This window comes from Eleutherodactylus coqui, chromosome 8 (assembly GCF_035609145.1).
Source record: "Eleutherodactylus coqui strain aEleCoq1 chromosome 8, aEleCoq1.hap1, whole genome shotgun sequence".
NCBI lineage: Eukaryota > Metazoa > Chordata > Amphibia > Anura > Eleutherodactylidae > Eleutherodactylus > Eleutherodactylus coqui.
The window spans coordinates 138,257,368-138,284,673 of record NC_089844.1 but is presented as its reverse complement, the minus strand read 5'-3'; the positions used below and the strand labels follow the sequence as shown (position 1 = coordinate 138,284,673).

At 46.2% G+C, this 27,306-nt stretch overlaps 1 protein-coding gene and 1 pseudogene across 3 annotated transcripts in view; one reads left to right on the top strand and one right to left on the bottom strand.

Annotated features, from left to right (window-relative positions):
* PRKCB (protein kinase C beta) overlaps positions 1–27,306 on the top strand; it is a 205,785-nt gene that overhangs the window by 73,757 nt on the left and 104,722 nt on the right. For all 3 annotated transcript variants that reach the window (XM_066576544.1, XM_066576543.1, XM_066576542.1), the window contains exon 3: positions 7,324–7,406. In XM_066576544.1, the coding sequence (XP_066432641.1) occupies positions 7,324–7,406 (83 nt within the window). The remainder of the gene's footprint in view (positions 1–7,323; positions 7,407–27,306) is intronic.
* LOC136577393 (uncharacterized) lies at positions 1,792–3,374 on the bottom strand (annotated as a pseudogene).

Genomic DNA, 27,306 nt, shown 5'->3' with positions numbered 1-27,306 from the left:
GCATCCCTTATAATGACGTACATGTAGTTCTGTATCTTCACCCATATTGTCCATGTTCATGCCAGCTGCTCATGTGAATACTTATTTACTGCAGAAATATTGTAGAATAACACAGAAAATCGTTTCATCTTTATATCTGCGACGTACAGAGATATTTAGTGCTTCCAAATAAAACAAATCTGGGAATGGGGACGGCGCTGTGACTGGAATGGTAATAGTCAGACGAGCGTTACACGGGCGAACATCTGTGCTGGAGGAATACAAATGCCCTGTAAGGCTGCGGGCCCCTCACGGCGCGGCCTGGCGCTGGCATTCATCTGTGCTGTGCACTCGCTGACGGTATCTGTCATGTCTGTATGGCTGCCCTTGTGTCTGACATCTTCTCTTTACTTCCCACTATTTCACGCAGGGATGCCTTTAAATATACATGAGGTCCCTAGGGAGCCTCCGTTTTTGGGATAGAGCTTATAATGCTGAATATTTTAAGGAGACCATGTCTTCTTTACTTCGCCTATCGCTAGTGAGCGGAATTGGGGTGATGGGTTCTGCTAAAATTTGGTCTCCTAATTATGTCTGGGGATGAAGATGAAGGGACGGTATTATGTATCTATATAGGGCGCTATACATACATATCCTCTTTTTAGATATCTTATCAAATTTGAACACCTTCAACAAAATCAGCGATTAGGGACGAAAGTGGATCAATAACGTTATGTTTGCACCTTTTTTTTTTTCCAGTCTCATTGTATTTTAGTGGTTTTCTGGGACTTGGATATTGATGACTTATCCCTAACATAGGTCATCTATGTGAGATCATGGGAGCCCTGGCACACTTACCAGTCATCTGTTTAAAGTGGCCGCGGCATTTGGGCCTTTCTCAGCCAATAGTTAGCCTGTATAAAAGTACCCCAAGTCCCTTTAAGGAGTTATCACAAGTTGTGTTATGTGTTTTTTTGTTTTTTTTTAATGCTGTATTAACAGTGCGTTTTTTTACGCGAATATCAATGGGACTTTCTGATGTTAAAAACTCATCGCGCAAAAATTGCAAAGCAAAACTTGAGATGCGTTATTTTTTTATTTTTTTTTTGTAATAAGAGATTTTGATGACAATATGTCCCACGGCTGGCCTTCAAGCAATCGTCAGTTTGGGTTTTAGTTCCTAAGCATTAAAAGGGTTAAAATAAGATGCAGAAAAACTTTAAAAAGAAAATGATGCTTAGCGAGTTCTTAAAAAAAAACCAAAAAACAACAAACACAAAACGCTTTCCTGTAGAGAACCCCTCCCTCAAGCCATGCTGCCGGACTGTAGGGGAGGAGCCTCTCCTTTCACTGGAGGGAGGGGGAAGTAAAAAGCGGGAAAAAAAGGTGTGACGAATAAAGGAAGAGCCGAAGAGGAAGCGCAACTCTGGGTAAGTCTGAGCACCACCGCTGAGAGACGAGCTGCTGGGGCCAGTATTCCATGCAAGTTTTAGGTTGGGTGCAGGGAATACAGGCAGCAACCTGGACCCCTCCTTCTGTGATCAGGGCTCTCCATCTTATAAGACGCTACCGGGGGAAGGAGAGAGAAACGAGAAGAATAAAACAGGTCCTCCAGGAAATGCCACCTTAACCACCTGTGGAGGTCACATCGAAGGAGGATATAAAGCCAACTCTCATGGGGCACGATCTGTGGTGCATCTTGAATACCGCTCAGCGGACTGAGTGTTATAGTGGGGATGGGGGATCCTCACTTAGGAGAAAGAGGGCTCCATTCCGGGGGGAGGGGGGGGGGGGGGGTTGATTAACCTTTTTTCATCCAGGGTTTCTGCATATGACTACACGGGCGCGATCTTTCTTGTGCAAGTTCGACACATGGTTCCACTCTTGCAGGCTGTAGGTGACCATGGTTCCCCAGTCTTTTGATTCTCCATGGTGGTCACCTCAGGCTTACCTACTTGTATATAGAACCCATGGGACAGACGAACAAAAGCCGTCACAGAAAGGGCTTTGTCTTCGTCACTGCCACCACCACCACCACCACCACCTTCCACCCCCCATGGGGTCCCCTTCTCTTGATGCTCTCTCACCTCCGCCGATGCTGCCTGAGCAGCGTCGGGCTCATTGATAAATGATAACCCCTACTGGAAAATGGCGCCTAGGTTTATTGGCTGACTGGGGAAGGTGGGGAGGAGAAGGAGGAGCAGGAGGAGGAAGAGGGGGGGCCAGTGTGGGCACAGCGGTGGCGTTGCTCTGAGTTCCTGTCTGTGCAGCATTCAGCAGGCAGTTGGAGAGGGTACTGGCGGTGTGGAGGGCAGAGCTAGGCACCAGTCCTTTGCCATTCAGGTTCTCTTTCACCTTGCTGGCGTAGCTGATTTTTGCAGCGTCCTGGCGCTGCTGTTGTCAACCGGAAACACAGGCAGGGGCTTGAACAGCAGCCAGCTGTCTGTGGCCGGTTCCTTCCCTGTTAGGAAAGAGGGCTGTCGCGAGATGTTTTTGCTTTTGTTCCCTGCTGTCTGCTCAGGCCTCACCCACACTTAGGGTCTCTGTGGAGTTTTAGGCTGGGTTCAAACGGGGCGGATTTGCCATGAAAATTCTGTGTGGAATTTCTGTGCAGCAAATCCGCCCGCGGCTCCTAATCCTGAATTAGCCAGCCATGTGGGCGAGATTCAGCAAAAATTTCGTCCATACAGGGCAGCCAATCTGTCGCGGAAATGGCGATGCGGCGCGGAATTGACCGCTGCAGCATGTCAAGTCTTTTTTTTTTTTTTCCTATTGCGGCCTCACTCCTTTGTATGGTGAGAGAAAGCCGCAACGGAATGCTGGGGGCCGAACCGCTCCAAAACCTGCGGCTCTCCCACGGAAATCTTACGGCTTTTCGGTGTGGCCAAGCTGCGAGGTTTCCATGGCATTTCCGTCCCGTGGGAACCCAGCCTAACGCTTCTCGGTTCCTGGGGCGCTGTGTGTGGGGCTCCCCTCCAGGACGTGGCACCCACACTTTACGTTTTCCATCCCGGTATTGGCTCTCATAGTCCCAATAGCCTTTGCGGTGTCCAGAATAGGAAGTGTCATGGTGGTGTGTGGGGTAATTGTTGGGATGGTACTGGGGAGGGGGGCCCCTCGAGTGCTCGTCTGGGGAAGTATCTCTCGTAGCCACACAGGTGACGCACGTTCAGGGAGTTGAAAGGGCTAAGGTGGACACTCTCCTCAGTGCAGCCGACCAGCACCTCAATTTCTAGCCCAAATCCGGTTGAGTCCCAGGAGCCTGTCTTGAAGTGGCCACGGTTGGGCTGGTTCATGTCGTGCTCTCCGGGGCTCAGCCTGTCCTTCCTGCGGCTCATCACTGGGCCATCTTGCGGGTTGCTGTTCTCATCCTGGGCCAGGTGCTCCTTGTGCATAATAAAAGGCGGAAGAGGAAGACGCGGCCCCGAACACTGAACCTCAATCACAGGCGGCGGCAGGAAGAGAGCTGCAATGCGTTTTTAACATTACAAAGTCCCATTGACATTCGCGTAAAAAATCCCGCAAGTGTGTGGGAGCACTTAATGTGTTTTGACTTTTTTGTTAGTTAAAGGGGTTGTCATTTCGCCAAGGACCTCCACCGATCAGCTGTTCTCTGCGCCCATGTACTTGTGGACTGAGCCGATTTCTGCAGGAAGCAGACAGCTCCATTCTTACTACAGTGGCCAGGCTTGGTATTACTCCTAAAGATCTTTTTGATTTCAGTGGGACTTTGTCCTGCAGTAGTAAACCTGGACTGCAGTGGGAACGGAAACGTGTGCTTCCTGCAGAAATCTGTTCAGTACACAAGTTCATTGGCTTGGAGAACAGCTGAGGGGCGGGGTTCTGTTATCGGGGACCCCTGCCAATCTACTATTGATGACTGAACTTGAGGATAGGCAAGCAATAGTTTACAACTGAACTACCCCTTTAAGGCCTTGTTCCTACAGGCCTAACACTGCCAGATCCACACTGGATTTTTTGGTCATGGATCCGACAGTTTAATCCTCAGCAGACCTCCAAACTACAAGTGATGAACTACGGCATGGATTTTCAGAACATTCAATGCCTAAATCTGGTGCGAAATTGCGTTGCATGAATGAGATCGTAGAGACCTACTGGAAGACCCTTCCATGAAAGGTCTTTAGGTGCATAACAAAACCTAGAAGCCATTTCCTAACCTGTGTCTTCTGTACTGATTTATAACTCCAACTTACAGGCCCAAATCCTGAGGCTGCACTACTGAGAGATTCTGGTGAGCGGAGGGCCCAGGCGGCTCTGTGAGGCTCTTTATCATAGAAACCTTGCGAAAAACAACCTACAAATTCCACAAATGTTTTTTTACAGCATTCACCATTTGGTAATAATAACATGATGATTTTCTCCTCTGGATCAGAGTACTGCGATGCCAAGTTTTTATAGAGAGTTTTTAATTTTTTTTTCTTACTACTTTTGCACAATAATGCATTTTCAAAGAAAACCAATTAAATCTACATCACCGCCTTCTAAGACCCAGAACTTTTTTATTTTTCTGGCAATGGAGCTCTGTGAGGGTCTGTTTTTTGTGGGAAGAGTTGTAGTTTTTATTGGTAGCAGTTTGAGGTACATGTGTCTTTGGGTTGCTTTTTTTATTGCGTTTTTTGGGAGGCAAACAAAAGAAAATTAGCAGTTCTGGTAATTACTTTTAAAAATCTTTTATGCTCTATCTTAATTGATCTCCTGCATGAAAAAAAGAGACAATTATAGTGCATCCGCAGCAGAAATCCGCACGGGCCTGGTTTTCCCCGTGGACATGAGGCCTCAAAACGAGATTGTGGGCAAAAATGTGTTTTTTTTTAAACTAGTTTTTTATGTATAAACTTTATTGAAGTATTTTTTTAAGTCCCTCAACAGGAATTGAAGATGCGATCATTCAATCGCTAGGATAGTACACTGCATTACTTATGTAGTGCACTGTCAAATACAACTCTGGGAAAGCCAAACTGATTGTCACCCAGCTTTCCCCAAAATAGATCAAATCTACACTTAACTTATTCTGCCTGCTTGTAAATAAATATAGCTGGTTGCGCTAATGTTTGGCAGACGGCCGGGCAGCGCTGCACATCCCAAAATCCCTTCCAAGCTTTCCCACCACCGCAGGCTGCCAGTGCCAGCGGCATGTGATAAAGCTTTAGGATGCAATTATTAATCTCCCCATGCTGCCTGGGCTGCGGCGACGCGGCGGAGGACTGTGCCAGCTGCCCCTGAGAGGCTGGGAGGTGACAAGTACATATATATTTAATGTGCTGCTAAATTATTAAGTCTGAAATGGAACCTCAAAGGGGTGCAAGGAGAAGGTGTAACATAAGACTGTGCAGGCAGGGGGCGGCTGACTTCTAAGAGGCCCTTTCTGTGCCATTCACCCTGAAAAAATCAACAAAATGGTAATGAATTCAGGCAGCAGGTGAGCAGCGACCGAGGGTCAATTGTGGAGGGCAGCCGGCTTATAAAAAGTGGCATTTCCTGCTGTGGCCTGCCCGCTAGACGTCTATTGTTTAGCATTGTGGCAGCAGATTCCCCCCCATGCTTCTCGTTAACTCATTGTCCTATAATTGGCTATTTTAAAGTGACTTTTCTAAACCTGACAACCCCGTTAATATGGCTGAGCGCGGCAGGTCACAGGGTAAACTTCTGCGGAGCGCTTTCCTGGCACTGACCTCTGCTGATAGGCCAAGTAGTGCGGCTGCTTCTCGCTGTGGCAGACATGATGGACGCAGCACTTATCTGCAATATCAGTGAAAAATCCAAAATTTATAAATGAAGAATTTCTATTAAAAAAAAATTGCATCCCTGTGATGGCGGCCCAATCATAAATTGGCACTTTTTAAAAATGCCTGAGAATTCTAAGACCGCTTCTGAGATTAAGGGCTTTTCACATGGCCTGGTGATTGAGCATGAACGCTCGCTTGCCGATCATCGGGATGTGTAAAACGGCCAGCAGTCGGCTGACAAGCGAGCAAATCCTCGTATACCGTCTGATCTTGGCTTTTTAGCGAGCGTGAAAATGGTCGCCGGTCATCTGCATATCTCCCCGTTAGAACAGAGAGATGGGCTGCCAACCAGCGATTACTGTTCCGGGATGAGCAACTGTATGGACAAGAACCGTCTGCCATGTGTGAACAAGTGCCCAACATGCAGTGATAGCCCGAATACCCACGGGCATGAGCAGCGTCTTTGCTGAACCAACGATACTTTTTTTTTGTGCGCGTGTTAGAGTGCTTTACTGTACTTCTTGAGCGTGCAAGCAATTAAAATGGTTAATTCGTCTAATGAGTTCCGGATGTGTGTTTTTTCTGCGCAATTACGCAGTGTTTCACGCATTTCCCAGTATATTGCGCAAGCATTTGTGCATTCCCATTGACTTCTATGGGGACTTTCGGTGGGCAAATGCATGTGCTATGTTTTTTTTGTGCAAACGAAACGCGCAGGAAGAATATGTCCGTGTGAGAGAAGCCATTGAAATCAACGGGTTCTATTCTCTGGGTATTGTGTGCGCAAATATGTCCGTGTGAATCCGGCCTTAGGGTGCATTGACAAGTGGCAGATTTTGGCGCAGATCCACTCCACTTTCTGCACCATTCAGTGTGGATTTTGCCTCCTGTCTCAGTGGGAGGGGTGAAGTCCACTGCAGATCCGAATCAAAATCCGTGTCAGTGGTGCAGATTTTGATGTGGAATCCGACTGATTTTGGTGCGGATTTTCCACTGTGGAAATCTCGCACCAAATCCGCTACGTGTGGACGCACTCTTCGTCGCACTTATGTATGTACGTGTTCTGGAGGTTCGAGGCGCTGGAGATGAGTGATTACAGGGGCTTTTAACTTTTGTCTCCATAAAGATAGTTTTACACGGAGCGATTAGCACTTAAATCCTCGTTGATAACTGCAAATTTGGGCGATAGTCTCTCGTACACATATGGCTGCCAACAGGGCACTGCGCCAGAGGGAAATTGCTCACTTGTCACTTGCTTTTTAGCAAAATTGAAAATTAAAGCACTATCCGTCCATGTATAGAGGAAGCGCTGGGTGGGCTGGAACGATCCCGACCCGCTCCGCCTCCATTCTCTTGAGCGACTATCACTCCTGTGTAAGCGGAGGGGCGATAGCCAACGGACTACCACCCGACTTATACACCAAACAGTTGTCCCATGTAAAAGTACTTGAAGCCTGAAATGGCTGATAACAGAAGGCAATAGATTGACTGAAATCTGCAACGAATGTATACACTGTTAGAATTTATTTTCGGCGAACCTAAAATATCGTGGACTTCAATAAACTGAAATGTTCCTTATTTCCTCTTTCTCTTCCAGTTTGCTGCTTTGTGGTACACAAGCGCTGCCATGAATTCGTCACGTTCTCCTGTCCTGGTGCCGACAAGGGACCCGCATCTGATGTGAGTAACAATAATAGAGCAGTTGGTGATAGCAAGCAAGTACCAGATTATCAGATTTTCTGGATTACCGGATGTTGGATTAAATTGATTCAGCAGTACACAAGGCCAAGTGTTTCTGAATCGGATCATTATAGTACTCAAGTGTATTGCATGAAAATAGTCCAAATTGAACCAATTCCAAAATGCGAGTCGTCAGAGAGATGGAAAACATCCTGATAGACAGAAGCTCCGGCATATGCTCACACAGTAATGATTACATTTCTATATTAAGCCGGAAAATTGCACATCGCACAACTACAGCCGCGTGATGATTGATGGTGGGCTCTGAGCTGTTGCAGGGTCTTTTCAGATCAGAAGAAAAATGTTAGTTGTTCTATGGAACATACTCGGGCCCTGACCTTTCTTATGCTACGGGGCCCCACCATACAGGTGTTAGACCTTTTATTTATATATATATATATATATATATATATATATATATATATATAGGGCTACTGATAAGTCTTTGGCTTTACCCAGAAAGAAACGAGATGGGAAGATGAAACTTTACATTTCTTCCACATCCTCTCCACTGATGCCAACACACTTCTTACATCGGTATTCCAAGTTCTGTAAGCCTTGCAAAAAGAAGGATTTTGTTTGAGCCTCAAACCAGTCATCCGTAGCAACCATGGCATCAGAAATGGTGTCAATTTGGTGCCCTTCAGGTTTGGAAACAGATGATAGTCGGAGGGAGCTAGAGCTGGTGAATAAGGCGGGTGGTCAACCACATGGAAGCCTAGCTCCACCAGTTGTGCAGTGGTCGCTTGTGCAGTGTGAGCGGAGGCATTGTCTTGCCGCACGTTTTGGCCTTCAGAGCTGCCTTCAATTGGTCCAAAAGTTCAGTGTAATACCTTGCATTGATGGTGGAACCATTTTGAAGGTAGTCCACTACCAGCACGCCTTCCTTATCCCAGAACACAGACACCATCACCTTAGTGGCTGAACTTCTTTGGGTGAGGAGAACCACTGTGCCTCCACTCTTTTGACTGCTCCTTGGTTTCAGGGTCATGCAAATAAATCCAGGTCTCATCCATGGTGACCAGTTGATCCAGGAAGTTCTTATCAGTCCGGAAACGCTGACAAATGGACCGGGAAGTTCTCACTCGCATGCTTTTCTGATCTGTTGTCAAACATTTGGGGACCCACTTTGCAGATAGCTTCTTCATGTTCAAATGTTCATGGATAATGACACAAACACGTTCACGAGAAATCCCCATGTCGTCTGCTATTCCTGCAGCTGACATTGGCCGATTCTCCAGTATGAGGTTGTCCACAGCATCGACGATGTCCGGAACAACCTCTCTCGGTCATCCAGGACGTTCCTCATCATTGGTGCTGAAGTAGCTTGTTTTTTAAATTTGGCAACCCCGTTCTTAACTGTAGAATATGAAGGGCATTGATCCCCCAATATCTGCGACATATCACCATGAATATCCTTTGCGGACTTTCCTTGCAGAAACAAGGATTTTATCGCTCCTCGGCTCTCATTTGCGGTGAATATCGCCTTAGACTCCGCCATTTTGTTTTCCCACGTGCCGAGATCACTGTCGCCATAAGCTACAAACACAACATTTTGAAAACCTATATTAGACACATAAGGCTTTCATGTGATGTAACATTCGTTACCATAGAAACAAAAAAAGAACACAAAGCCAAAGACTTATCAGCAGCCCCTTGTATATAAAACTTTTTCTTCTGCCATAAACGAATCCGCAGCAGAATCTATGTGCCTTACATTCGGATTTTGCCACGAAATTGCAGATTTTTTAATAATCAATTCCGTGATAAACCCACACTAAAGCCCGCATGCCTTAGATCATGTTCACACGCCATGCAAATGCTGCGGATTTTCCTTGTGCAGTTTTTGCATTGACTATCTGCTGAATTTCTAGTGCAAGCCATGTAAATGAGGTTTTACCAGATCCCACCCACATGGCGTGGAAACAATCCACACAGAATCGGCAATCAAGTTAACATAAAGGGGTTGCATCAAAATTACAAGGTATTCCCTATCAGCAGGATAAATGGATAACTTGCCCATTGGTGGGGCTCTCAGCTGTAAGACCCCCACCAATCTCGAGAACATGGGTCCTGTTTTAATTCTGTTTCTCTGCTCCAAAAATGGCACTGAGGATCGGAATTATGACTGAAGCCCTGTGACCTGAGCCTAATTGTTGTAGAATGAATCGCTCGGCCGCTCTCTAATATATTCTGTTCTAATTATTCACCATTTCTACAGTTCTACTTGCTGTCAGTGAAATTAAGCATTGATTTATTTTTGTTCAATCCATGGGCTACGAAGCGTCCAAATGCGATATTTGGCAAAGCTGAGGGACTGCTAGAATCGTCCGCAGTCTAGACATACCCACTGATACATATCGCCTCCACTGATACATATCGCCTCCACTGATACATATCGCCTCCACTGATACATATCGCCTCCACTGATACATATCGCCTCCACTGATACATATCGCCTCCACTGATACATATCGCCTCCACTGATACATATCGCCTCCACTGATACATATCGCCTCCACTGATACATATCGCCTCCACTGATACATATCGCCTCCACTGATACATATCGCCTCCACTGATACATATCGCCTCCACTGATACATATCGCCTCCACTGATACATATCGCCTCCACTGATACATATCGCCTCCACTGATACATATCGCCTCCACTGATACATATCGCCTCCACTGATACATATCGCCTCCACTGATACATATCGCCTCCACTGATACATATCGCCTCCACTGATACATATCGCCTCCACTGATACATATCGCCTCCACTGATACATATCGCCTCCACTGATACATATCGCCTCCACTGATACATATCGCCTCCACTGATACATATCGCCTCCACTGATACATATCGCCTCCACTGATACATATCGCCTCCACTGATACATATCGCCTCCACTGATACATATCGCCTCCACTGATACATATCGCCTCCACTGATACATATCGCCTCCACTGATACATATCGCCTCCACTGATACATATCGCCTCCACTGATACATATCGCCTCCACTGATACATATCGCCTCCACTGATACATATCGCCTCCACTGATACATATCGCCTCCACTGATACATATCGCCTCCACTGATACATATCGCCTCCACTGATACATATCGCCTCCACTGATACATATCGCCTCCACTGATACATATCGCCTCCACTGATACATATCGCCTCCACTGATACATATCGCCTCCACTGATACATATCGCCTCCACTGATACATATCGCCTCCACTGATACATATCGCCTCCACTGATACATATCGCCTCCACTGATACATATCGCCTCCACTGATACATATCGCCTCCACTGATACATATCGCCTCCACTGATACATATCGCCTCCACTGATACATATCGCCTCCACTGATACATATCGCCTCCACTGATACATATCGCCTCCACTGATACATATCGCCTCCACTGATACATATCGCCTCCACTGATACATATCGCCTCCACTGATACATATCGCCTCCACTGATACATATCGCCTCCACTGATACATATCGCCTCCACTGATACATATCGCCTCCACTGATACATATCGCCTCCACTGATACATATCGCCTCCACTGATACATATCGCCTCCACTGATACATATCGCCTCCACTGATACATATCGCCTCCACTGATACATATCGCCTCCACTGATACATATCGCCTCCACTGATACATATCGCCTCCACTGATACATATCGCCTCCACTGATACATATCGCCTCCACTGATACATTTGTAGCAGATTCTGAGACCAGCAGAGCTGTTTATGCTGCTAATGCATAGATCGCACAGAGGATTGTCTAGACTGGATACCATTTCCATTATATGTTTAGCTTTTGGATGTAAGTGAAAATATCCTGTTCATTGACAGCAAGCAGGTTTTTTAACTTGGGCGAGGGACTGAAACACAGGGGCACATGTATTTGGATGGCATTCCTGCAGCAATTATGTTAAAGCAATATTCAATGCATTTAATTGGTAGTTGATCAGCGGAGGTCTACTGCTTGGGACCCCCTGACAACCGCCTGACCGCAGCCTCGCACTCACTGCTGCGGGGCTAGTTGTCCGCATTGGGGGCAGAGCCGGATCTGCTATAGAAGGTATAGCTCCTATCAAAATGAGCAAGAACTATACCTATTAGGGCACTTCAGGCTCCAACCCAAATGTGCATGGAGCAGTCAACATTCGGCCTGCTGCAGTGAGTTTGGGCTGATATCAGGTGATTGCAGGGGGTCCCGAGCGGTGGACCCCCACAGATCAATTAATGATGACTCTTAGGTCATCAGTACTAAAAGGGTTTAAATGCCCAATATAGCCCTTTAACGTACACAAGGCTCGATTGATTGCATTTGACGGCACCTCTGTGCCAGATATGAGCTGAAGTAGGCTACAACTATAATTACGAGTTTATGGCAAAAATTGCAGTAAATGTGACAAGCTGCGGGAGGCCAAGCCCCCAGTGTCAGGCCCTACTCCACTCTTTATGCTGGGTCTGGCATAAAACTCCGAAAAGTTACATTTTTGGTGTGTGTGACAAAATGCTGACTTTTTTTTACACCACAAAACTGGTATACAAAAATGAATCTGTCCCACAGTGTATTAGAAAGTTGCATAGGCTGTGTTTATTGTGTTTTTTTTCCCCTTTTCATAATGATCATTAAGCCTTATTTACCTAAAAACCTCTTGTGTACGGATTGGTATGTCGAAAAAGCAAAAAAATGTTTTTAATTTACATTGCAGTTAATAGGAGGACAGATATTAAAGAAGTTGTGTGAAGAAAACCCTTTAAGTAATAGGCAGCCAAGAAATCGGCTGATCAGTGTGGCTCCAGCTTCTCTAACCTAGCATACATTTTCTCTGCAGTGGCCACTACAGGCGGAATGTAGTATTGCATGCAGAAGTATAACTTGAAGCTACTGGGCCAAAGAGCGAGAAAATGAATGCAATACTTAATGTGTGGTTGCTACCTAGCTGGAGGTTCAAGTCTGGGATGCCCCATTACTACTGGGGGCACTATTACATTTGTGGCAACTACTGTGGACACGATCACTGTCAGGGGAGGCCGCTACTGTGGACACTCACTGCTGACGGGGCCCCTACAGGGGACACTATCACTGTCAGGGTGGCCCGCTACTGTGGACACGATCGCTGTCGGCGGGGCCCATACTGTGGACACTATCACTGTCAGGGTGGCCCGCTACTGTGGACACTATCACTGTCGGGGGGGCCGCTACTGTGGACACTATCACTGTCGGGGGGGCCGCTACTGTGGACTCACTGTCATGGGGGGCCGCTACTGTGGACTCACTGTCATGGGGGGCCGCTACTGTGGACACTATCACTGTCATGGGGGGCCGCTACTGTGGACACTATCACTGTCATGGGGGGCCGCTACTGTGGACACTATCGCTGTCATGGGGGGCCGCTACTGTGGACACTATCGCTGTCATGGGGGGCCGCTACTGTGGACACTATCGCTGTCGGGGGGGCCGCTACGGTGGACACTATCGCTGTCGGGGGGGCCGCTACTGTGGACACTATCGCTGTCGGGGGGGCCGCTACTGTGGACACTATCGCTGTCGGGGGGGCTGCTACTGTGGACACTATCGCTGTCGGGGGGGCCGCTACTGTGGACACTATCGCTGTCGGGGGGGCCGCTACTGTGGACACTATCGCTGTCGGGGGGGCCGCTACTGTGGACACTATCGCTGTCGGGGGGGCCGCTACTGTGGACACTATCGCTGTCGGGGGGGCCGCTACTGTGGACACTATCGCTGTCGGGGGGGCCGCTACTGTGGACACTATCGCTGTCGGGGGGGCCGCTACTGTGGACACTATCGCTGTCGGGGGGGCCGCTACTGTGGACACTATCGCTGTCGGGGGGGGGGCGCTACTGTGGACACTATCGCTGTCGGGGGGGGGGGGGCGCTACTGTGGACACTATCGCTGTCGGGGGGGGGGGGCGCTACTGTGGACACTATCTTTGTCGGGGGGGGGGGGGGGGGCGCTACTGTGGACACTATCGCTGTAGGGCACAATTACTAGTTGCAGCCACTAGAATAACAGAGGTAAAAACCTAAGTTGTAATAAGCCGCACCCCTAACCACACTGACTTTTACCTTGGCCAATATTGTTTTTTGTGCCGAAGGTGGCGGCCCTAAGGGTAGATATGCCCTTTATTACATGTTACCTATTCAAATGTATGCTGGCCATGTAATACCTGGATGGGCTGAGTCCCTGAAAAGAAGAACCATGCAGGCTCAAGGTAGGTCTGTAGAAGCAGTGCGTATAGAAAATCTGGAAAGAGGGTGTCTACATCACTAAATGCGATGTATGAAGCCCTTTTTTATACCAGTTGGCACATATGGCGTTGTGGCCAGACCTTTATATCATATCCTGCATAGTAGCGAACCAGGGATAAATCACAAGGCGGCTACGCCTGAGCAGCCCAATTGTGTGCCATGTATAAAAGGATATGGAAATGACTGAATTCTGCTGATCGGCAATGCATCGAATTCTAGACGCTGAGGTAAGAAATTCAGGAGAACAAGCTGTATACGCCTGTTGTGATAATGGAATTAGAGCGCAGCCTTCTAGGAGATGGAAGTGCATATTTTACCGTTGTGATATATATACTTACCCACTGGTGTCGCTCATTCTTAATAGGCTTGCAAGGTCAGTGGAGCGATGGACACGTGAGATTTCTCTGCTGCTGCATGACTGTATGACAGATAAGGTGCATGGTACATATCTGCATCGTCACACCGGGAGCCTTGCAGTATGCCTCTGACACAGTTGCTATCTAGCCATGCAATATTTGCCACGGTTTACAGGACATAATTCAGCAGCAATTCTCTAACATGACTTAAAGGGAACTTGTCATCAACTAGTTTATGGGGCTTATATTGATGACAGGTTCCCTTTAATTGCCTGGAAGGCTTCTCTTGGCACCTGGAACGCTTTTTTTTAAAGAGGTCACCTGTCCATGGATGTCGTCCAGTTTACCGGAGTCTGTGGTGTGTTTTTGGATAGCTAACCAAAGGGCTCCGTGAATTGGCGCGAGTGGGTCTGCATGGTTTTTAATTTTTCTAGTTCTATGACTGTTTTCCGGTTGCTAAGGGGAATGCTCTTGGGTAATTAAGGCAAATCTGTCCACAAACATTCCCCTTTTAATTACGCCATTCATAATTTGCCCTAATAACAATTTAAATGAGATTCATTAATCTGTAGTGCCAGCTGGGGGATACCCTGAAGTACCAACTGGGGGATCCTCATAGGCAGTGACTAATGGTATGGGGGGATGGCTTAGACTATGGGTTACTTTTTCACAGTACGACTGTTGGGCACGGAATCGCTCAACAGTCGTCCCAACGACTATCGCTGCTGTGCTTTCACTAAGGAGCAATAGTCATGCAGAAAATGGAGATCTTTTCTGGCCGCCAGCTTCCGTTCACTGCAAACGGCCGTTGCTCAAAGATGAGCAACTGCTTGTTTACACTGAGAGACAAGTTAGTCGCTTGAAACAAAGCAACTACAGTCTATCTCATGAAGAGAATGCAGCTGATAGCGGCTGTACTGAGTGTAGCACTGTGCCGCTAGGTGGTTGGGGATTGGCCACCTGTCCGCTCCTCACCTCCCCTCTGGTCATCAGATGGTTGTGTGATTGGCACCCATGACGTTTGTCTCTGGTGACCGATCCCCACCACAAACGCTGGAGTGATTGTGTATTCTCTTCGTGAGACAGACTATAGTGACTAATGAGCGGTTTCTCGCTCAGTACTCTGTCGAGTCCCATATTGACATGGGACAACTATCTGTCGGAATCACTCTTTTGAGTGATTTTTCTTTTTGGCTGATAGTTGACCTGTGTAAATGTAACCATAAGGCTGGGTTCCCACGGAGCGGAAATCCTGCCGAAATCTTGTGGTTTGGCCGCACAAAAAAACCCGCAATATTTCCGCGGGATTAGCACAACTTCAAAACCCGCAGCATTTCGCAAATTAGAAACTAGGAGCAGTGGGCGAATTTGCGGCACGGAAATTCTGTGGCAAATCCGTCCCGTGTGAACTCAGCCTATGCTGCCCATTTGGCTGAAAGCGGTTTTCTCCAACGCATGATTGTCTGGCTTGGCTGAGAGTTCATGTGTTAGGGAGGTAAACCACAGGCAGACAGCTCTGGTCCCGGACAGCTCTTATCTCCTGGAGGAAAAAAAGGATCGGGTGCTTGAAAATGTATTGTCCACGGTCCTTCTTTCCACCAATATCATCTGTCGGGGCAAAGCTTAGAGGCTTTGTTAGTCATTATTGGTGGGTTTGGATGACTAAACACTAATATTTATGGGGGCCTTGATTTTGAAGACAGATGTTCTTATAGGGATTTTCCATATTAGACACTTCTGAAACATATGCAGGATGTGCCCCCTGTACTCTGTAAGCCCTTGTGAGCAGGGTCCTCTCTACCTCTGTATGAGATTTAGTCATCTACAGGAAGTTTACCGTTCCTGTTTTATATATGGAGCGCAGTTAGATTTGTAGTAGTACATATATATAGTGTAATATAGATTAACCCCTATTCATTTGTACAGCACCTTGGAATTAATAGCACTTTAAAAATAAATAATAATAAAAGTAGGCATTTGTATGCACCAAACCCACCCCCTCCCTCAGTTGTGGTAGTGATGAGGCTTTCTTCTGACTAATGAGGCATTTGCAATATCTATCAGAAAATTTCACAATTGTATTGGCCTCTTTGGAGGACCCAGGGCATTGAATATCAATGGAAATTGTGTAATGCCTCATTTTACCTGTAGTAGTGCTATAGGGAAACTGAATACTTGCTGTGTATAGTTCACTAGCAGATTAAAGATGATCACTGGTGGTCCCAACATTCGGACACCCTGTGATCAGCTTATTATGGGAGACCCTTCTAACAAAATGAGATTGTCCATTATCAAAGGCAGGCGAGAATATGGTACCTCGACAGGAAAGGATCATTAACCACCAACCTGCGAACAGCTCATCATCTAATATACATAAAGATTTCCTTAGAGTTCCTGACAACCATAGCGTGTATAGGAAACTTTTCAAAGTCCTTCCTTCAAGGGGCAATTTATTGAGTTTATTAATGTTTATTGCATTACCCACTGTAGTACTAGGGCATCTTATATATGGCCTAATTTAAAGGGGTCTGTCCAATTAAATGAGGGATGCAATATTTTTTTTAAGGGATTGTTCAAGGTTAGAAAAACATGGCTGCTTTCTTCTAAAACACGATGCCGGTCCATGGATTGTTAATTGAATTTGCATTGGATTGAATGGAGGCTGAGCGGCAATAAAGCACACAGCCTGTGGATGACTGTGGCGCTAGAGCAAGTAGCCATATTTTTGTTTGAGTCTCATGCAACACCTTTAGTCATTGCAGAGTTAATCCTATATTTTCATAGGCCACCATTATATAATATCAAATGAGCAACGCATGAAAAGCACATGACACCACATTTACAGAATGCATGGGCTGCATGCAGTGGATACCGGGTCCATTGATGATTTATTTGCTACTGGACTTGTCATCAGGAATGCTTTAACCCCACCGGCTGAGTTCATCCCTGTATCTATTGTGAGCCAAGATGCATTTTCAAACGTTTGTGCGCCCCATGCAGTTGGGGGGATTTAGATTAGCCCTTCGGTAATGTAATCTGATTATTTGCGGTCTATGAATATTCATATGAAGCACTGTCCTTTTTTTTTTGCACTGCGGGGTGGTGTCTGGGAAGGTGCGATGCTGCAGATTACAAGTAGTGCGCACATGTTGGGTCATATTTTCACATCGCTGCCTTCCTTAGTTTTGGTTTGGCAGACGGTAACCCTTCTACATATGTTCTTTGTCTCTACTGAAGTTATAAACGACCAGGACCGCGCTGCACAGATAATGAAGTGTCTTAATTGAGTCTTGTAGGCAGTTCTGACCTCAGGTCCCTGCATTATTAAGGCACAGCTGAACATCTGTGATTTAAGCCTTAAAATTGTGCTCCCTGTCTTCTCTACACAGTAGATAGCTGAAGCCACACGTCATGCCTTTAAAATGCTGCCCTCTGTAGGTAGGATTGGAGAACTACAGTCTGCATACTTGCAGTGCAGCGCTTCGACATGGAGGCACATCGGTAGTTGTTAAAATAGTTTTTAGACTTTAAGCAGTTATATCCGCTTCTGGAAAAGTTCAGTGATCACAATGGGTTAAAATTGTCACACAACTTCTCCAGAAACTGATATAGCAAAGTAATTTTGAACAGCTTGACAGAAGCTGACGTCTCAAGGACTATCACGACGTCTTCAAGACACCTATGACCAGTATGCAGCCCCGCCGTTCTACTTTTTACTGATCGTTTTATCACGTGAGATCGATCTTGTGCTTTTTCTCGATCTTTTGGAGAACTAACACTCTCAGCAAGGCTGACGAGTCTAAATCCTTCCTCCACCTATAAAATATATCCTGTGTATGGGATGAGTCCCTTGACCACTCATTAGCAGAAGCATTTAATGATGCTTTTGTGACATTGAATTGATGTTATTGTGGATGAGAGGCAGGAGCAAAGTAACACAGTATGCCAGGTTCAAAAAAGACCATGTCCATCCAGTTATGCCTGTTTCCACCCCCACCACCCTTGTTGATCCAGAAGAAGGCAAAAAAAACCCACAATGAGGCAGAAGCCAATTTACCTTGGAAAATTCCTTCCCGAGTCCATAATGGCAGTCAGAATAATCCCTGGGGCACATAGCAGGAATTATAGTAATGAGTGAGTGCAGCTCTGGAGTATAATACAGGATGTAATTTAGGATCAGTACAGGATAAGTAAAGTATGTACACAGTGACTCCACCAGCAGAATAGTGAGTGCAGCTCTGGAGTATAACACAGGATGTAACTCGGGATCAGTACAGGATAAGTAATGTATGTAAAAAGTGACTCAATGACTGCCTGTTTATACTGAGCAAGAAGTCGCTCACTAATCACTTAATTTCAGTGACTGAAACAACCACCAGTAGTCAGTCGCTTGTTTGAGAGATTATTGTTGTCTCTGGCCAATAGAAAGCCCTTGTAAAGTTACCTTTAGGGTGCATTCAGACGACCGTATATCGGCCGGGTATTCTCGCCGGCTCATATATGGTGCGCCTCTCTGCAGGGGGAGCAGGCTGGAAGAGCCAGGACGAGTGCTCTGAGCTCCTGCCCCCTCTCCGCCAGTCTCTCCACCCCCCCCTGCACTATTTTCAATGAGGAGATGCGGGACGGGGGGGTGGGGGGAGCTAATTCCCCGAACCTGGCTCCCGGCTCTTCCCGACGGCTCCCGGCTCTTCCCGACGGCTCCCGGCTCTTCCCGACGGCTCCCGGCTCTTCCCGACGGCTCCCGGCTCTTCCCGACGGCTCCCGGCTCTTCCCGACGGCTCCCGGCTCTTCCCGACGGCTCCCGGCTCTTCCCGACGGCTCCCGGCTCTTCCCGACGGCTCCCGGCTCTTCCCGACGGCTCCCGGCTCTTCCCGACGGCTCCCGGCTCTTCCCGACGGCTCCCGGCTCTTCCCGACGGCTCCCGGCTCTTCCCGACGGCTCCCGGCTCTTCCCGACGGCTCCCGGCTCTTCCCGACGGCTCCCGGCTCGTCCCGACGGCTCCCGGCTCTTCCCGACGGCTCCCGGCTCTTCCCGACGGCTCCCGGCTCTTCCCGACGGCTCCCGGCTCTTCCCGACGGCTCCCGCCTCTTCCCGACGGCTCCCGCCTCTTCCCGACGGCTCCCGCCTCTTCCCGACGCGATTATCGTTTTTTTATAATTTTTTTTCACAGGATTGTTCAATTGTTAATTTTGCTGTGTAAGTGACTGAGAACGACTAAATGATAAGTATTTAAATCGTACGATTGGCAAACGAGTCAACGAAGATTTTTATGCCTGCACGAATTTAACGATAAGAAAACTAATTATTGTTCATAGTTTAATCATCGGCCGTGTTTACGCTGAACAATTCTTTATTTTGACTCTTTAGAATGATCATCGTTCCGTGTAAAAGCCTTACGTCCTCCTTTCTGCCAGATGCAGCTTGTCCCAGTGTATGAGTGTAGATGAGGGCTTCCCTCTAAAATAGCAGAGGAGCCAAAGCCGCATGTGCTGAGCGGGTAATCTATCTCAGAGTACATTGGAACAAGCTGCAGCTGTGTAAAGTTGGGGTAAAATAACAAGTTATGGAGACGGTTGTATGCTTTGTATCTGAACCTGCTATTGTACGGGCTGCATTGCAGGATCATTGACTGGTTAGCCATAGCAGCATTCAGACCTATCTTCGGTCATGAGCGTTGTCAACCTGATCTGTGCTGCAAGGTCATTTATTGAATGGAGACCTGTGGTGAACAGCCTGACACAGGGGAGCGCCGAAGACGTAACGCGATCACAGCCCTGCGATGGAATATAACCTAGATTACATTGATGCAGCAAACCCTGTGTAACTGCAGGAATCGTCTCAACACGTCACATGAGAGAGGCAGAGGACGGGCGCTACTGGAGTGAGGGGATAACTGCATCATTAACTCCTTAATGACGTAGCCCCCTTTTGTTTTTGTTTTTTTCGTGTTTCCCACTCACATCCAAAAAATCATAACTTTTATTTTTCTATTGTAGCCTTTTGAGGGTTTTTTTGCGGGATGAGTTGTATTTTTCAATGTACCATATAATATACTGCAAAATCCTCAATTTCAACATCTTTGATAGGTTTTTGTTTTTACGGCATACACAGTACTGCAAAAACATGGAATGTTATTCTGTGTGTCCGTACAATTACAACAATGCAAAATCTCTATAGTTTTACTTATGCTTTACTTTTTTTTTTTTTTAAATCCTCTTTGGGGGAAATAAAACAAAACAAAATCAGCGCCTACTCAGTCATAGTAAAATACAGGTTTTCAGCTGAATACTGAAAGCACTCACCTGGTGCTCGGTGTGATCCACTGCCTAGAGGATCCACCGGCACCTATGTCCTCGTTCGCTTGTATTATTATCCTGCGGTTTCCTATCCGGTGTTCACCGGAGAGCGATCATCGGGGAGACAGCCCAATTCCGGCTGTTTTCATGCACACGTTCCCAAAACGAAAAAGAGCCCCAGCGCTCGCGGATTCCCAGGATATTAACGGACCCAAATGTCCATATAATATAAATTATATTTTTATTATAGACGTTAACTACGCGTTTCGGCGGACTGGGCCGCCCTCTTTGGGGGAAAAAAATTCTGCCATCTTATGACAGCCATAACGTTTACATTTTTTCATCATTGCTGTTGTGTGAGGGCTTATATACCCTGTTTCCTTGAAAATAAGACCTAGCATGATTTTCCAGGTTTCTTGAGGATGCAAAATGATTTTTCAGGATTTTTGAGCATGCTTGAAATATAAGCCCTACTCCAAAATTAAGCCCTGCTTACAGTTAATTAAAAAAAAGTCAGTTTAAATAGTGTCCAGGCAGCTATACATGTAAAAAAGTTGAATCTTTTTGAGCAAAAATGAATATAATACACTGTCCTATTTTTGGGGAAGGGGAATATATATATATTTTCTACTGGTAATATTTTGGGGTTCATGTGACTTCTTGATTCCTTTTTTTTTTTCAAAACATTTCTTTGCTTTGAGACTGGGTGACCAAAAAAAGCACCGTTCTGGCGTCATGTTTTAGTTTTTTTCTCTTCCCTGGTATTCACCGTGCCGGATAAATAATGTGTTACTTTGATAGATCTGACTTTTGCAGATTGGGATTTTAAGGTTTACGGATGTATCAATACCAAATATGTTTTTTGTTTTTAGTATGGGAAAAGTTTTTTTTTTTTACTTTTACTTTTATTTTTTCCAGTAATTACTAAAACTTTTCTTTACTCCTTACATTTTCTTAATTTAGTTCCCATAGGGGACTTGAACTATAAACCCCGCACACCCCGGACATAACCGTATGTCCTCTAGTGTTAAGGGTTTAAAACCCCGTTTTATCCTATAAGGCAATATTGAGCCAATAGAGATAGGGTGTCCGCTATTAAAGATTCTCATCGGAGTAGAGAGCAGCTACAAAGAGGGTCTCTCACTGTGGAGGACCTGTCCTGTTGTGTACTACAGACAACCATTGATGTGAATGGACACTGTTGTAATGCTTAGTTTCCCCTGTGGTGGCACTGCAGGGAAATTAAACACTACCAAGTTGGCCAACAGATTGCAGCTGATCACTGGGGGTCCCTGTAGGGAGGGCACTTTGTGATCTGATTATTGTCAAATGATCCTTATAGCAAGGATCCTTTTAAAAGGAGACCACATTTGACTCGTTCCATCCAATATTTGAATACTCATTTGTGGGATATTTGGGACATATTGGAATTTTGTTCTACTGGACAATCACATGGAAAAATGGGGCTTTAGGGTGGCATGTTTGACTTGGCCCTTTTTTAAACTCATTTGACCAGGCTCCTGACAAGTGGCACTTGGAGTACTATGAAAGGGAAACGTGCCAGAACAAAGACATAAGCTCTTTCTATTTTTACCCTGCTCACACCTCCAAAACCAATGGCACAGATGCCACAGTACTTGCCGGCTGGATAAAAGACGACGTAATGGGACTTCATCTATAGTAGAGTAGACGCCTTTCTCGAGTGCTGTCTTCCAGTACTCAGATATTCCCAGGACTTACTGTAGGGCCAAATTATGTAACGACCTAACAGTCGAATGAGTAATAAAATGAAGCCTGTATCAACACTATTAGATAGCGAATTCAAGAAAAGGACCCGCGCCAATAGACAACTGGAACAAAATGGTGACGATACTCAGATAATGGAACAGAGGGATGATGGTAGTCAAATAATGGAATAGATATGTGATGGAGAACGTAGACGACAGGAACAGACTGGTGATGACAATTGGATAATGGAACAGACGGATGATGGTGACGATAGCAAATAATGAAACGGACCGATGATAGTCAGATAATGGAACAGGCAGATGACGATAGTCAGATAATAGAACAAGCAGATGACAGTAGTCGGATAATGGAACAGACAGGTGATGGTAATCAGATAATAGAACAGATACGTGATGGAGAGCAGATAATAAACTGATAATAACTGACCTTACAGTCTATCCCTAATCTATAGTGGATTGGATGCTGACACGAACACCAGAAACGACTGTCCCTGAGTATCTCTAATGGAAACCCTATCTGAAACACTGACCCTAACAAACGATGAAAAGACACTAAGACCCAGAGACAAGAAAACCAAACTAACCAGAACTGAACTAAGAAGCAAGACAAAGACAGATCGAAAAGCAATTTACAAAAGCTGAGGCCTGATGTCCGCGGCCGTATTGGTAAAACGCTGCAGGTCTGGCCGAAGAGTTTTACTGGTATTTGTAAATAGTGCGTCTGCCTGCAGAGACCGGATATGGTTGTGAGTGTTTGTTAGTGGTGTGCTGTATGAAAATGTTGCCCATACGCAATGTATTGTGTATGGACAGCGTTTCATACACTGCCTATGCAAATGTATAGGGCTCACGCAGAGAAATAGAGCATACTGCGATCCTATCCTTGTGTGTATCAACACGCAGTGTTGACACGCACATGGATTAATGAAAGTCCATTGACTTTCATTGTCTCCATTCACCACATACCACATGGCCGTGCAACGTACGTGCAATATGCAGTTAAGACACCCGTAGACATGAGCCCTAACAAGCAAGGACTAGACTAGATAACACTGTAGGAACAAAACTGTATCAAGAAACAAAGCTCGGCTAAGAGCAAGTTTCTAGATGCATCCAAGAAACACTGGATTTAATGCACATAGCTTACGCTATAACCAGCAACACACTAGAGAAGCAAGAAATATTTAGAGAGGCTAACCAACCAAACTCCCTCCAAATGAGCATGAGCTTGCAGCAGTGTAATCAGCTGACCCTCTCTAATGGATCAGCTGTGAGAAAATTGCAAGGCAGCTGCGCCCCCACAACAAACTAGTAAACGAGATGATGAAACTGCAAAGCATTTTTGTTAATTATAACTTTAACATGTGCTGTAATCTCTAGAAAATACTAGTGCGGAGGCCTGAATTCTGAGTATGGTTTAATTCGCCTCCTGCAGTTGTATGTACAGCTACCCCACTTTCCAAGTTGGGATTGTGCCATAGCGCTGTTCATTAGAGATGAGCGAGAGTACTCGGAAAAGCACTACTTGCTCGAGTAATTGGCTTTATCCGAGTATCGCTGTGCTCGTCCCTGAAGATTCGGGTGCCGCTGCGGCTGACAGGTGAGTCGCAGCGGGGAGCAGGGGAGAGCGGGCGGGAGAGAGGGAGAGAGAGATCTTACCTCCGTTCCTCCCCGCTCTCCCCTGCAGCTCCCCGCTCCGTGCCGGCACCTGAATCTTCAGACCCGAGCACAGCGATACTCGGATAAAGCAAATTACTCGAGCGAGTAGTGCTTTTCCGAGTACGCTCGCTCATCTCTACTGTTCATCCTGAGACTCCTTTTCCATGAATGGAATGCTAGAACATATGTCACAGTGAAAGTTCAAAGGTCAATAAGATCAGGATTAACTGACTGTAAAACGAAAGCGGCAACCTGATTGCAAAAAGTCATATATTGAGACGATTGTATCGCCCCATTCTGCCAGATGTTTGCCCCACAAAGTGGCAGATGTACGACAGACCACACCAGACGTAAACTTCCAGCATATTAATTTAGGACCATTTTATTAATGTCCTGTAATGAAAAATGGCGCATAATTTAAAAATGTTGCAGGTGGTGCCATTGTTAACTGTTCCACATGTCACATTACATATTCATTCACACTCGGCTGATCTGTCAGACCACCTGAGCAGAGTGGTCCCTGCAGGGGAGGGTGATGCAGTGCAGCACAGTTGGGTCTGCCGCTGCTTCACCCTCTCTTGTGCAATCTGGTGCCATTCATACTTAATGTGCTCTGTGAGCTGGGAAGCCTCTTAGAAGAGTTTAAGCGCTAAGGAGCTTTGAAGGCTGCGGCACAGCGGAATATGCAGCTCGCTCTGTGAATCAGTCGCTGGATTTTGACATCCAATTGCATTAACCCTTCTGTCCCATCTCTCTATCTGCCAGCTGTGCCTACTGAGTGCCAGGCATCCTCTACTAAGGCAACAGCAAAAGTCATGACGCCCCCAAGAAATAATTCATGACGGAAGTTGATTTTGATTGATCCTTCCCTGCGGATAAACATGACGTTCTACAGTATATCCTGTGCCAGACTATACGGCGTGCGGATGGGCACAGTTTTGGTATGCCGTCATGTTTCCTCCTGCGTATTGTATGGCACCAGGTTCTGCTGTATATACAGTTACATCTTCTCTGTATATGCAGTCTTATAATTACTAGTGCATTATACAGGTATGTGAACCGCTACAGCTGGATCTTATGGTTGAGCTTCCCAGACGTCTGTAGATATTATCTGATATTCCCTAGAGCCTGAACCGCAGTTGAGTAAATGTTTAACGTGAGCGGTTTGTGACTGGCGGGTGAAGATGCAGAAATTTGGTTTCTTAGATTTGCAGGATTAAGGAGCCCTGGGCACCTGTCAAGATGCTGCATTCTCCTCTAGTAGTAAAGAAATAATACCTCTGCAATACGGCGTGCGATTAATAGATTCTACATGTATCTGTGAGCAAAACCTTCTGCATATGTCTGCATGAAATTGCAAGTATAGGGTAGGGATCGGTAGATCCGAATTCACCAATCTTCCACACTTGCGGAAAAGTTGGGAAGTCTCCTAAGCAGGAAAAAGGAGAGGGATGCAAGGGAGGTGGGGGGGGGGTACGGGGGTACATTTCTTTCTTTTTTTTTTTTTTTGCTTTCCACTCACTTCCACTAAGCAACTTCATTTGCTGTCTGAGCATGTGAATGCTGCGACCAATCGCTGGCCCCAGCAGTGCAAACTCTGGTTGGCTACAGAGGTCATGTGCTCAGGTGGCACGTGACCATCTGCCGAGAGGTGAACTTAGACCAACTGGGCACAACTAGAGGCAGCCAAAGAGGCGAGTATAGTGCTTATTTCACAGCATTCAGGCACTTTCTAAAAAATATTTAGAATACGCAAAGAATAGAACCCATTGATATCAATAATGGGTTCATGAACATACGCATATTTTTCCTGTGCCCTTTAGTCGTGCAAAAAAAACAAACAACAAAGACCGTGTTCTATTTTGCTGTACACTTGTGCATCAAAGGTCCCCATAGAAGTCAATGGAGGTGTGCAAATGCGCGCAGAATACACTAGGAGATGCGCGAAATACTGTGTAGTTGCGCAGGAAAAAGAATACATTTTGAACTCCTTTGACTAATTAGCCATTTCAATGGGTGTGTATTGTTACTCCGCACAAAAATGCACATGCCTTGCTTGCTGAAAAAGTACAGTAAAACATGGCGATGCGCACACAAAAAAACATTGGTCTTTCCACAAAAGCGCTATGCTGATGTAGGCACAAATAAACTTACTAGTGTGATGCTAGCCTTACTGGAGGCTTATAGAAAAAAGGATGAGGCCAAAAAAGTGGGCATAGCTTGGGCACTAAACATTTTTGCTATGTGAGCCGCTCTTTGTATTCTGCCTACAGGCAGTTGATGATGAAAGTTGGCCAGTGTGTGTGGAGACAATATGGCACACCAGTATGGAGCGGCACATCCTCTATATGCTGCCGTGGAGGTTTTCTTGGGTGCTGTATGGATATAGATTTTCTCCCTAGAATTGGCCACCCCTTTCCCCGTGTTTGGAACGAACTCATGAAAATCAGAACAGTAGGTACGTATGAAAATATTAACGTGAGACTAGAGCCGTGGAGGAGCATTAGCACTGGACCCATTCTGTATGGAAGCATATGGATCCCGAATATTCATGAATGCCTGTTAATGACCTTATATCATATGGAAAAGGCATTAAAGGTTTATTCAAGTTATACAAAAAATACCAATTGGGTAGGGACTACTCGCCGCTCTGCCAGCGTTTCATCACTCCTTCGGGCAGCGTGAGTCCGGTGGCAGCTTCTATTTTAAAGGGGTTTTCCGGTTGGGTTACAATATTTAAAAACTTTAATCCAATCTGTGAAGACAATAAAAGTAGTGGTACTTACCCGTCCTTTGCCCCAGCACTGCAGCCCCGCAGTCCTCTCGGTTTTTGTTTAGTAACTGCTATCATCTGACCGCTGTAGCCAATCAGAGGCCACAATGGTCCGGTGCCATTTCCCTGGCATCCCCACTGAGGTGTTGGGAGTCTTGGAGTACTGGGATACCAGGAGTTCAGCACCTGCCGCAGCGGCCAGATGGTCGCCGTTCCGGAATAAAGACTGGGAGACCTGCGGGGCTGCAGCACTGGATCGGCGGAGAACAGGACAGATAATGTACCGCAGCTTTTCTTGTTTTAACATATTACACCTGGCCAGCCTCTTTAACCCTTTCTAATCCACTGTCTGACGTCTAAAGACATTCTGATTGAAGGCTGTACAGCTCCGATGTCGGTAGACGTCCGGCAGGGTATTCTTACTGTAGATTACTGGCCGCTCTGTTGTCGGGGGCCTGTCCAGCATGTCACATACCGCAGTACTGGTTCTAGCCAGCAGATGGCGCTATTGTGTAAGGGCAGAAAAAGAAAGCCCCCTAGGAAACCCTGAATTAAAAACTGGATTGCAAAGAGTCCACACGAGTGTAAGCATATTTGTGCACGCTTTAGTGTATTTTACTGTCATTTTTTGTGCACGCTAGTTATGCACCGATGCTCTTGACTGCGCAAATGCA